Here is a 13441-nt window from a genome sequence, read left to right as displayed (position 1 = left end):
ATAGAAAAGAGGCTGACTACTTCTCATGATGCAACGAGTGTGATGAACTGCATGTAAATTTCTCATAAATGCAATGACTTCTTTGAAAAAATTCATTTAAATGACAAAAATTTTACAACAAAAGAGGCAATTCTTTTGAATTTTTTATTTATTTTCAAATTTTTTTATTTTTTTTTGTTTTTCAAAATTCTATATTTTTTTAGATTTTTGATTTTCTAGTTGTTTTGGATTTTTCAAATGACTATTTACAAAGACACTCAAAAGATAAGATTCAGAACGAGGAGATACGTAAAAGATAAGATTCGGAACGAGGAGATACGTAAGAAGGTAGGTGTTGCACCCATTGAAAATAAGATGAGAGAGAATCGTTTACGGTGGTTTGGACATATTCGACGAAGGCCTAATGATGCTCCAGTTAGAATGATGGAGAAATGGGAAAATATATTAGTTAAAAGAGGTCGGGGTAGGCCTAGGAAGACATGGATGGAGGTGATATGAAAGGATATGAATGCTTTGAACCTCACCGAGGACATGGCATTAGATAGAAATGAATGGAGGAGAAGGATTCATGTGGAAGACCCAGAATGATTTTCTTTGTTGGTTCATATCGCCGACCCCAATTGTTTTGGGATGAAGGCATAGTTGTTGTTGTTGATTTTCTAGTTTTTTGGATTTTTCAAATGACTATTTACAAAGACACTCAAACAACTTATTTATATTCCCAAAAGATGTGGAAATGGTGGACACATGGCTTTGGACTACAAGCGGTTGAGAGCATACCTGAACTAGATGGTGCAATTTTACCTCATGTGACTCTCTGATGCATAGTGGACATTGAGATGTGCTTTGGATTTGCCTTGACAATAGACTATAGGTGATTCATGATCCAAGCTGAGATCAGAAGGTTGATGAATGATATGAGCATGTGAATGAAGATGTGTCTTCTTTTGGCAATTTTTGAGTTGTCTTGGGGAGTCTCATCAACAGAGCTTTCTTCTTCCTCAAGAGAGATATGAGGTATTTCAATTTTCAGAGAAATTTTATTAGTAGAATTTTCTTCTTCCTCAAGAGATATATAAAATTTCAACTTCCTGAGAAATCTTCATGACATAATCTATACAATTCATTTATGCATGATTATCCATGTTCGGTGAGTTTGATGAGTTGAAATCTTTCATCGCATCTGCATATTCAGGATCTTCCTCTTCAATGAGATTTTAGACACTTTTTCCTCTTTCAAAATGAGAGTGCCAGGGGTCGACTCAGGTATAGTTTGACCTTCTTTTTCTGAAGCTATGAGAAGACTTTCTTCTTCCGAAACTTTTGCAAGGCTTTCCTCTATTGAATCCATGGTAGGGACTTCTTCCTCTTTTATAATGATGACCTCAGTGGATGACTCATACACAATCACTTTTTTTGAAACTTTGCTAGAAGCATTCTCATATTTTTCTTCGACTTGAGTCTCACATCGATAGGCCTGAGGGTGAGCAAACTGTGGAGGTTCAGACTATTGTGAGGCTCCTTTCTAATCAACTAAGTCAAAGTAAACTTTAGGAATTATGACAAAAAAATTTAATATTGGCTCAACTTTTCTAATCAAGTAGAGTTCCTCATTTTGAGTTCAACTAGGTTCCTCTGGAGCTTCTTCATCTTGCAGGATCTGTTCACCCTTGTCAATATGGTCGTGAATTATGTGCTTAAGAGGAATACACACTTTAGTGTAATAACCTAGGGCCTGATGATATCTGCAGAACTTTGTTATGTCCCTTCCTTTCATTTAGAGAGGGTTTGCACTTCGGGTAACTCAAATTCTTTGTTTTACAGTAAAATATCTAGGACTTGAGATTGAGTCTACTGAATCTCAGTAAACTCTTTGTCATTAGGTCATCTATGATTTTTAGCTTGTCTTTGGTTTTGCTTGGGAGACTTTGACTTTTTTTTTCTTTTCCAAAAGTAGCAACACTAACTCGGCTTCTGGGTGACACATCTCTTTTGGATCCATCATTTTTAAACCCAGTATTGACTAGAATCCCATTATATATATCACTTTTAAGATTTTCTTTCATCTAAGTGGTAATATCAATCAAATCCATGAAGGTCTCCTTTGAGTGGCTAAGAGTCTTTTAAAAGGTTGATTGAAATTGTCCATAATGAGGGTGATGGCATAAAACTCCCGGATCGGGTCTTTCATGTGATGATACACTGATTTGCATCTAATGATGAAATCCTGAGCATTCTCACCCTTCTTATGCCTAAGATTGTAGAATTGGTTGATCATTGATAGAGCATCTATATTATACCAAAATCACTCGATGAACAGGTTCATGAGGGACTCAAATTGTTTGATCTGATGGATGTCCAGATTGAAAACCAAGAGAAGATCACTCCTTTAAGACTTCTCAAGAACCATTGGATCAAGGTCTGATCATTGTTGATACAATCAGAGCAGGTATCTATAAAGAAAGCAACATGGGTTTCTTGATTTTCTATCCCATTGAACTTTATGAACTTTCAGAGAGTGATCCCTAGAGGCTCGTTATCTTGTCATAGGACAAAGTCCTCAATTTCATGGGGCCTTCGTTTTCCTTTGACATTGTTCATTTGTTAAGTCATGTTTTTCAATTCTTCTTCTAAATTTTGGACTCATTTTTTATACTCACTGGGTTGAACATTCTGAAACTCTGATAGACATAGCCTTCTTGGGTTGAATATTCTAGACTGGACCACTCTGGACTTTCTGCTTGTGACTCTACTTGAACCATCTTAATTAGGCATTATTTTTTAAGAACTTCGGTTATATCTGCTGCATCAAGGATCTCAAAGTAGTATTAGAATTCCTCATCTCTTCCAAAGCAGATATGTCTAAGAGTTCATAGGCTATTCCTTGACCTTTATTTGTTTTCACATATTAGACATCATCTTCTTCCTCTTCCTTTTTAGGATTTGTTTCTTATCTGACTAGCTGATCTAGTTCCTCGTTCATGAGATGACTGAAGGATGCAGGCAAAAATGTTTTTTTCCCAATCAAGGATGACAACTGTCGAGATCCTCTCAGTAGCTTCCCTGGATTCCTAGACAAATTTTGGGTTGCACACTCAGGTCGTTTAGTGTTATGCGAACCCTGACCCATCTCAGTGTTTGGGTTCATGTGATTTCATAATCAATCATCTCGAAAGAGTCCAAATCAATCAAACAAGGATCCAAATCAATTAAACAACACAACAAGATTTCAAAAACAAGGTTCCTAGATCTTCTCAAAAGCTCCACAAATCTGCGAGGTCACTTCAAATGAGATCTAATGGGACAAGATTTCTCCATACCGGACCTTTCGCGATTACCCGAACTAAGGTTCCTAATACTGTGAGTGGGTTTACGGTTTCCTTGGTCCACCACCGATATACCTGACATGATGGCTCCTAGTATAATGGGGAGATCCGTAGATTAAAAAAGTAGGACAGGGATAGGGTTTTGAAATCCAAATACAAAATAGTGGCCCTATAATCAGAATCCTAACTGATAGAGATAAAAAATGAAAAGAACAAGTACGAAGCAGGCAATGTCCCAATCAAACTGAATTTCCTAACTTGTTGAGGGTTAAAAACATTTCTAAAAAAAGAAACTAGATGGCATGCGATTCCTAGACAAGGATTTCTATGTTAAATCATGCTAACAAACTAAGACAAAAGGAAACACCAAATCTACCTAAAGTTTCTTCCTAACATAGAAAAGGAAAGCCAATTACACGATAAATTACTATGGTTTTGTATACAAAATGGTTTTTTCGCACAAAAAAGGAAAGCAGATTGGATCTTGGATCCGGATATGGATCTTATGCAAAAGATATATTCAAAACCTAATGATACAAACAACACATAATGACAAGATGCAAACACAGATTTAGGAAACCGGGGCTCCGAAATCCAAAAAATGAGATCTGACCCAAGAAAAGAAAATTGTTCCCGAAAATCTCATAAATCCGAAAAACAACAACAAATATAGTTACCTATTTTTGACCCAGAAGATAGCAGATTTTGAAAAAAAAAATCAACAGAGAAAAGACATCAAATTAAAATACCTTTTCAACGTCATATGACACACCAGATTTTGACATGAGAGTGCCCAAATATGACCCCAAAAGGGGTCTTAAAACATGCACTAAACAGACACCGAATGCCTCTATTCTGACTGAAACTAGCTATTTTTCGAGAACTTGTACCAGAAATCAGAAAAAATAATAAAAATTATCCAAAAATATAATTTTGTTATCTTTTCAACGCCACCAAAATCACAACGATCTGACGAGTAATTGGCAAGATAAGCCTTGGGCAAGATAAACTCACTGTTTCACCATACATGAAAAGAATTTACAGCCGATTTTAAGTTGAAAAAATGAAGGCTCCATAGGAGGATTCTGCTCCAACTCAAAACTAAACAGAGTTAAATTTATTTCTTAGCTTTCCAATGAGTATAAAAACACATATTTTCATCATTGGATCACTGAGAAACATAAAAAAGAATAGACCACTCTCATAAAAAATAGTCACAAAAATTATTGATTTTCACTGTTCGTGCTTATTTTTAGAGTCTAACGACAAAATCTGAAGATGAGCCAGACATACAAAACGAAACCCTGCTCATCTGCTTTCAAATGTGCATAAGAACGCAGAAAATGGATTTAAAATGTGAAATATATGGCCCAATCATCATGACAGTGTTTGACAGGACAAAAACAAAATAACATGATTTGGATCTGAGGTGAATCCATATCTGAAAACATACAAAAAGAAAAAATAAAGGTACTGACCTCGTAACTTCAATTTTTCAGAAACTCAGATCTTCAAGTTGATCGAACGTCCCATTATGATCATCATTCTGTGGATCCTTGAATTTTTAAAAGACTTAAAAACACAAGTTTTTCCACCAAGAAAAATATTTGTGGACAAGGGTATGGAAAACATGATCCGAATTTGAGAAGATATGGGGTATGTTCTTCAAGGTAAAGAGCCTTTTTTGCTTTGACGAGCAAGGGTTAGACTAACCAGGAACTCTTCGATCATTGTATATGGAGCAAGGGCATAGCGAAGATTCATACCTTGTTTGTGAATCCTAAAAAAAAGGTGAGTTCAATGGTGAAAACCACTAGAACTCAAAAATAACACATGGCAAGCAAAATATAAGTTAGATTATCAAACCATAAACAAATACATCAAATAAACAAAATACAAATTTAAAACGAAAAGCAAATCTCACCTCAAGCTTAGGTAGCCCTTTCTATAGTTGACAAGCGTGGAAACATGAGCGACATGAGCTTGGCATGGATTCCAAAGATAGGAGACTTGGGATCTGCATCCTAGACTAGGTGAGCTTTTGACTTTACTGGCTAAGCTAGGTCGGCTAGCCTAGGTCTTATAGAGAATTTGACAGTGTAGACGTGAATTCCAGATAAAAAAATAAGGTGTGAGACAATTGGGTGTGATGACAATTCTTAGTGAAAAAAGCTCTAATGACACCTTAAAGGGTTCTAACAACTTAGGTTCTCATTAGCATTCTTGGGCAAAAACTCTAACCTGACTTATCACGAAATCAACTTGAGGTAATTTTTATTGCATTGAAAAGATAACATCCTCAACTTTAATTCATCTTTCAAGTACAAGACCAAATTAAATTGTATTGATGGTAAAAAATATGATCAAAGTGAGCCCTACCTGAAAAATATGTTTTTTTACTAAACAAGTCACCGTGTTTTGGTTGTATCTTTCTATTCTGATATCGCATTGACCTAATTTTTAGCTCATTGAAAAGCTGAGATCTTCTAGTTTAATTGATCTTTTAGACAAAAAACTTCAGAACGCCATTTTTGAAAACAAAAAATGAATTTGAAGCTAGAATAAGTCGAAAACACTAGATTTTGGTATAGGACTATAACTTAAAATAACTCGATCAAACAAAGTTATGAAGTAACAAAATAAAATGAAAGTAGATATGGGCATGGACCAAGGTTACTAAGAAACGCTATAGGAGGATGGGAAACCGTTTCAGAAACAAGAAACACCATGTTTCCAAAATGTGTAGAAAACACTAAAAAAATTATGAAAACACATTTCCGATATTTGGGAAACATGTTTCCATGCGTTTCTCAAGTGTTAAACTTTTGTGGGATACATGTTTCTCATGTTTGGCAAGTTCTTTTTTTTCTCAAACATTTCCCAGTCGTTAATCAATCTGTTACACGGTTACCTCATTCCCCGTTTCAGTTTTGTAAGATGTTTTCTTTTCCGTCTGGCAACCTTCACAAGGACTATCAGACTAGCAAATATATTTCCCTCGCTAAGACCCCAAGCAAAGCCAAATAGCATTGAGTTTATTGCCGGTGAGTGAGAGAAAAAGAACCAGTACGACTGAAGCCAGACTGCTGTCTCTATTTCAAGTCAACAAGCTAAAGAAAAGTAGCGGAAGTAAAAAGGAAAATCAGAGGGATCCAGTTAAACCGACCAGACCAGAGAGATTTCAATAAAAAACTCTGGTTGCCCCAGATAGTCTCAAAGACAATAGATCTTAAACTCTTAAGTTGGGGTTAAATTAGAGAGCTCGATGGTTATGTGAACTATCATAACCAAGGATCTCGGGTTCGAATCCCACCGGGGTTATCCCTCAGTTTGGCTATAAAAAAATAATAAATTTTCTAATCAAGTCCTGATATTAACCACGATCAACAATGTTGTGTGCAATCGAATAGGCAAGAACAGACACAGGTGGGCCCATTACAAACTGTCATTTTCTCTAATACATGATGGCGAAGAAACCAAAATCATACAAATAGATAGTTATTTATACATATGTAGTAGTATCCAGGAACCACAAAACTTCCTAAATTCACAAAATATTAACTATATTTTCTGAACCTGTATCTAACTACATGTATAGCAGATACAAAAGGCACCTTTTTACATGAGGGATTAACTACATTTGTAGTTGAGGGATTGGCCTACACTAGAAAAGAACGCAAAGCAGAGTAGCAGATAAGAGTGCAAATATCATTTGTCACGCAAGGACGGAGGTTGACTGCATCTTTGCTTGGAGGATTCCACATATTGCTCTGCAAGTTTCCTCACCTTGTGACCTTCTTTAATGAGAAAATCAGCATTCTTCGCCTTGTAATGGTACTGCATGACTTTATCTGCACTTTTGCTGACTGCCCACCTGTACTGTTCAACCGTGATCACACCGCTCTTACAGAGAGGTCTAATGTGCTCTTTGACGTAAGCCTCTACCTGCAACAGAGCATCCAAACACATTACTGTTAAGTGAAAATGAATGAGCAGTTAATTCATTAAGTACATTCAAAATGAGTCGCGAAAAGAAAAGTACAAACAAAACGACTTTCAAGTCACATAAAAGACTACAGAAGGCACACACCAGATCATGAGTATAATCCATTGGCCGAAACTATGACTTATGTCACTTATCAGATTGGATGTGTTCTTAAAAATTAAAATTATTCGAGTTCCTAAAGAAAATTTTGCAAAATTCCAACACTCAAGATGGTTAAAATGTAAAGTGCAAATGTTTGAGCAACCCAAAACTGAAAGTTTAGCTATTTTTCTTTTTCCAAGACAACAGGGTAACTGCAGAACTGAGAATATGAAAGGTACACGTAAAAAGACTAGGTTTAAAACTTGGAGTGAGCCAGTCGTTAGGAATAAAATGATAAATCAAAACAATATTTGTGCAATCTAATCTTAGAAAGTAAACTATTCACTGGCAAGGCCAGAATATCGTAGTTACTGAAGTCTACTGTTCATCTATCTGCAAAACAGGTACAGTTTTAGAGCAATGACTGCCTTTCCCCAGTAGTTCAAATGGATCAAATCGCACCTCACCAAAACGAAATGCCACAATGACACCAAAAAACTGTGGATGATTTTAGGAACTATGATTGCCAAGAATAATTTTTAAGGTTTGAAACTTGGTTTTGAGGTTTTGTCCTACACCTTTAAAACCTAAAACACAGCAGTTATAGATCCTGAAAAGAAGAAACAAAACTAGACTGACAAAAGGCCCACTCAAGTTGGATATGTTATCTTGCTACTACAATTATTTAATGTATGACAGTTATTCACACAGATTTCAAAATTATATGTTGGCTGAGTATGAAGCAACACTTTGTTGTATGTTACTGCATGGTAAAGACTATAAACAGTTTTTGAGTTTGTACATGATGCAGGCCAAGTCCAAGATAATTCATGCATCGTCCAAATTCCATACACTGTCTAACGCACAAGAGACCATGTGGATTCACAACAAATATTTGATTGCAGAGGGGGTTTCTCGATTTTGGAACCAAGTACAGCTGCAGATATAAATTTTGTTCTTCAATGTAGCTCAATTTAACTTCTCAATGACTTATGATTTTTAGTTTGCCAAATTCTAACTACATTCTTTACATGTAACTATCATTCCATAAGACCCAGGCTTATAACTCACCTTTTTATAGATAGGACTGAGATCCCTCTGCTTCTGATTGGATCTTGGACCTCTTCTTGGGGCATTTTCACTCATCAGGGAATGGGTTGGTGAATTGTCTGTCTTGGAAGAACTCCCATTAACAGAACCACCAGTTTCAATCACAGTGGTCTCTGCATAGCATTCACTGTCAATCTGCAGCATCATTTCTACATTAATTGGCCTGCATTTCTCATTTTCTTCATGAGCAATTTTTCCACCTGCAGCTTGCTTTTCCATACATTCATTCAGACAAATACTTGGTTCTGTTCCAGAAACCTTTTCTGGCAAATGGTCTTCGTCTTCATCCCTGCCATACAGTTCTTCATATTTAGCCACTGAAAGATCTTTGTTTGCTTCATTAGGATCATCAATTTTCATGTTCAAAATTGAGTTTGGTCGACTTTCCTTTTCACCAGCCTCTGCCAAGTTCAAACTGTCATGATTTGCTTCAGATTTCACCAAATCCTGATGATCCAACAACTCTGACTCTAAAATTATTTTACCTACTTTCTCTCCTTCAGAATTTGTATCTCTTCCCATATCTACAGATTCTGTAACCATAGATTCTTTTTTGTAATTGAGAGTGTGCAGTAATACTTTCATTTTTGAATCAGTAACATCAACCTGTGATTTGGACATCATTGTAGAATCACCAATTCCAGAAAGACCCATAAAATCTTCATCCAAATCATAGTCAAAGTCTCCATATATATCAAGCTCAGGATGAGAATCCAAATCCAATACATTTTCACATCCATTCTCTCCATCCTTCACAGCAGAATCATTCTTATTGTCAGTATCTTGTGAAAGTTGATATGGACTGTCTGGTGGAGAATCAGCAAGAAGGCCAGCCTGCCTTAATACTTGATCAACATTATCTGATCCATGACCACAAGAAGCTTCTCTACGTTCTTCCATAACTTTGCCAGGAGCATCAGAAAGGGTTTCTGCTGCTTTTCTATGCTTGTCACCAACAGTAACATGCCGAGAGAGCGCTTGTGAACAGATATTTAAATACACTATTTTGCTTTTTGATCTTTCACAGATTTGTTTTTCAACATTAAGAGCATCCGCAACAGCCAACTCCGTCGCTGCAGATCTGTGAATGATTGGCAGGTTGGCTTTTTTGAGATAATGCTCAATCAGTCGGTTAAGCTGCACCTGTAAGAAAGAAATTTTATCACTGAAAACAGGTTCAATTGCACATATAGTAAAGCAGCTTTTAACAAAACATGCAGCAAGTGCTCATTCAACTAACTTCTTCTGGCTGTAAATGCGAAATTCAGTACCAGGGTGACAGAATAATGGCAGAAAGAAAAGATTTTAGTATAAAATGAAGCATTATCACTCAAGACAAAAATTAATAAACTATTATGACTTGTTTTCCAAATGGTTTAACGTATATCTTTGTCACAAGAATTGACCAATATATACAAAAATAAAACATGAAATATGATTGGAAAGAACACTGGCATGTTATGAATTTTAATTATCTTAAGCAAGCAAATTTTCTGGAGATGGTTATAGCCTTACTTTTCATCAACATACTGCTTGTATCTAATATATTTTAATCTGTGTTGCATGGGTACTTCAAAATCCTAGCATATTGTTATTGAAAGTAGGTACTTTGAAATGCTGGCATTGAGTGCTTTTGAGCACATTTACGTACCTACTATATATTGTACATGCATGTAATCCCTCCTTACCTCTTTCTCTCTCATCAAAAATGAAATGTACATACACACAGTAAGCAGGGTAGAAAACAAAATAGTAATACATATATTACATCAAACTTAACATCCACCCTCAAACTTGAGATGATGCAAGAGGAATCATCCCAAGTTTGGAAAGGAATGAACTAAAATGCAAAGACCAGAGTTACTAGATGCTTCTTAGGTAGGTGGGAAGCACGCTTCTCGGGAACTCGCTTCAGAAACACGATACTCTTCGCTTCCAAAACTTCATGGGAACCTCGATTCTCCCACACTTCTTTTATACTCTCCACACGCATAGTCTAAGCTTCCTATATGTTTTTCTCACTATAATAATGAGGGTCAATAGCGGCGATTTTTCTCGCCAATATTGGCCTATAACAATGATATTTCTCGCCGATAAGTTGTCGTTAAGAAATGGTCTTTGTTGACCAATAATGGCGACATTTATAGGTCGTTAAAAGGTGACCCAATAGCAGCAAAGAATCTAGCCAAAACTGGGAATACTAATAGCGGTGAGGTATCCTATAACAAAAGGTTGTTTTAACAATGAGGTTGTAACGACCCCAACTCGTACCCATAAAAAAATGACAATTTTTTTTTAAACAAGTGCGGAAACATTCTCAGGAACTCGGGGCTTTTACAGTTACAACACATCCATAACCACAAGAAATCTTATATTCATCTTTCAAACCAAAACCAAACTTTATTTATTAAAATACATAGAATCTGAGACATAAGCAAATAAAATATAAATAAAGCAAAAAGAAAAGTCACGCTGTCTAAAAGAATATGTCAAGCAATCGTGTGGTCCTCTCGTAGCCCTATCAAAATCAATTCGCCTCACTGGGCCTTTGAGGCTGTGAAAAACACAAAAGTAGGGGTGTCAGATTCCAAAGAATTCTGTGTACGAATCCCTCTAATGAAACAAATAAGTAAAAAAAATACAAACAAGATTTATACAATATTTTAGAAGGATGCAATTATGACAAATTCATAACTCAATTGACTATTCATGCAATAAAGAACAATTATTAAGCATGAGGGAACAATTCAATAAACAACAAAGACCACAAGTTAAGCAATAAAGACATTTAACATGCATTAGGGAACAAACATCATGCATTCATCAATATATCACAATTAAAGAAATAAGTAAAGATGCATGATATGCATAACAGGAATATGCATAATTTCAGTGCACATGCATGAATAAATTATTATCTTTTATCAAAGTATTCTTTTTATATGCATGTCCCTATTAAATGCACATAATTTAAGTTCTTTTTATTACCATTGCCCGCAGATACTTCAAACGGGTAAAATTTTCCGATGTCAAGTAGGGTTTTCATGGTAACTTAGCACACAAGTTGTATTTTATTACTGGGTTACAAACTTAGCCCTCGACCAAAACAACTTTCAGAACATTAGACCTCCACATCTAATGTCGAAACCAAGGACATCCACGTTCACAAGTGTCACTTTCTTGGTATATCATAACATCAGCTCTTTCTACACACCACCCTCAAATAAAGTGGCAGATTCTCCTTAAAACTGTGGCCAGAAGAAAAACCTCAATATCGGGTTCAAGGGTAACAACAATGCACACGAAGTTTTAGTATCATCACAGTTTCCCAAAATCGCAACTCTAAGAGTTTTATTCCAAAGACGGGATATCTCAGAACGTATATTACATTATTCACTTTCTTTATCTTGTTATTAATACTCATTCATTAATTTGCAATTCAGCATACAAAATTAGTAGCACAAGTTCGCATATCCAATCGATATGTGTAAATAGTCCTTTTTTTTTCAAATCTATCCAAATCGGGGTTAGCCGACCCAGTCGGCTGGAGCCCAAACTCGGCTCAACCGAACCCAGTTGACTGGGCTCTGCCAACACATGGCAACCCAACCAGCTGCTAAAAAAAATGTTTATTATTATACTTTATTATTATTATTTTTTGTAAAGTCTGCAGGCACATGGCCCAGCCGACCCAGTCAGCTGGGTCTGGTGTATTGATAAACACACCCAACCGACTGACAGATCGAGATAGAGCAACAGTTCCATGGGTCGGCTGGGTCAGACCCTTGCCCAGTCGACTGGCTAACTCAGCGAATAGCCCAACCGACAGTGGGTCGGCTTGAGCCCTAAGTGCATAACATGATAAAACAAAGAAAAATAACTTTCTTTTAAAATGCCTCTCTTTTTTTTGTTAAAAATCCTCTACACCCAGCCGACCCAATCGGCTGGGGTTCGGCTCCTGCCCTGAATATAAGCTTGTAAACTGCATAGCAGCACATGAATGAATCACGCATGTAGATCCTCTACTATCTTGTGAGATTTACTCAATATAACAAATAAAGTAGAAAGCACAAAGAAATCACATAAAAGGCAATGCAAAACATGTACGAGACCACCATTGTGAATATAACCCATAAATGCCTAACTCAGAATAGAAAAGTGAATAGCAAAAGACAGCCCAGTAGCATACTAAATGAATTTTAAAAGTGAGAGATCCTATGCCTATGGTTAAGAGCCCATAACACAATGTAAGCTAGAGAGGGTAGATCATAGATGTGAAATTTATCATTTTTTTTTATACAGTTCATTCAATTTGTAGCATGGAGTAGCACCTTCGTTGCAAGGATAACATTAGCTTCCTCATCAAAGTAAATAGGGTTCACTAGCTCCTACCATGACCAATTTTCTCATAAATAAATGACTCACAAAACAACAGGCTTTGCTCATACACAAAAGTAACTGTTTTGACTTGAGGGCTTTGCTCATGGAGCAAATTGGAAGGATAACTTTAGATACTTAGTCAAAAAAAAAAGTTGTGCTTAGCAGGTCCTACAACAAGTAAATTCAAATTTGGAAATGTTCACGTGTCCACTCAACATTTCTTATAATCGTAAATTTCGCAATGATGTTTACATGTCCACTCCGAGTTTCTTATAATAGAAGATGCTCTAAATATGGAGGACCTGGACCTGAAACTTGATCACTTATTGAAGCTACAACAACAACAGTGAGTTCATCTGACATGCACCAGTTTTTCACTAGTACATAAGAATATGCAAAAACAGATGAATTTGTTGGAAATAGGGCCCAAAATAACTGCTGATGCACCATCGAGTTGGTTGACGAGGTTACGCCCCAATAAATCATGCACAATGAGTAAGCCAATATGGACTAAACACTGAAGAAGAGACAAAATACA

The 13441-nt window shown here is 36.2% G+C and overlaps 1 protein-coding gene across 3 annotated transcripts in view; it reads right to left on the bottom strand.

The window, feature by feature from the left end:
- Positions 1–6753: 6753 nt before the first annotated feature.
- LOC149814728 (RING/U-box protein) overlaps positions 6754–13441 on the bottom strand; it is a 102655-nt gene continuing 95967 nt past the window's right edge. For all 3 annotated transcript variants that reach the window (XM_089989839.1, XM_089989837.1, XM_089989838.1), the window contains 2 exons: positions 8485–9666; positions 6754–7271 (listed from right to left, as the gene is read on the bottom strand). In XM_089989839.1, the coding sequence (XP_089845965.1) occupies positions 7035–7271; positions 8485–9666 (1419 nt within the window). In that variant the 3' untranslated portion in view covers positions 6754–7034. The remainder of the gene's footprint in view (positions 7272–8484; positions 9667–13441) is intronic.

The sequence above is a fragment of the Nuphar pumila genome, chromosome 15, assembly GCF_984573655.1.
Source record: "Nuphar pumila chromosome 15, dmNupPumi1.hap1.1, whole genome shotgun sequence".
NCBI lineage: Eukaryota > Viridiplantae > Streptophyta > Magnoliopsida > Nymphaeales > Nymphaeaceae > Nuphar > Nuphar pumila.
This window is presented reverse-complemented; position numbering and strand designations above follow the sequence as displayed.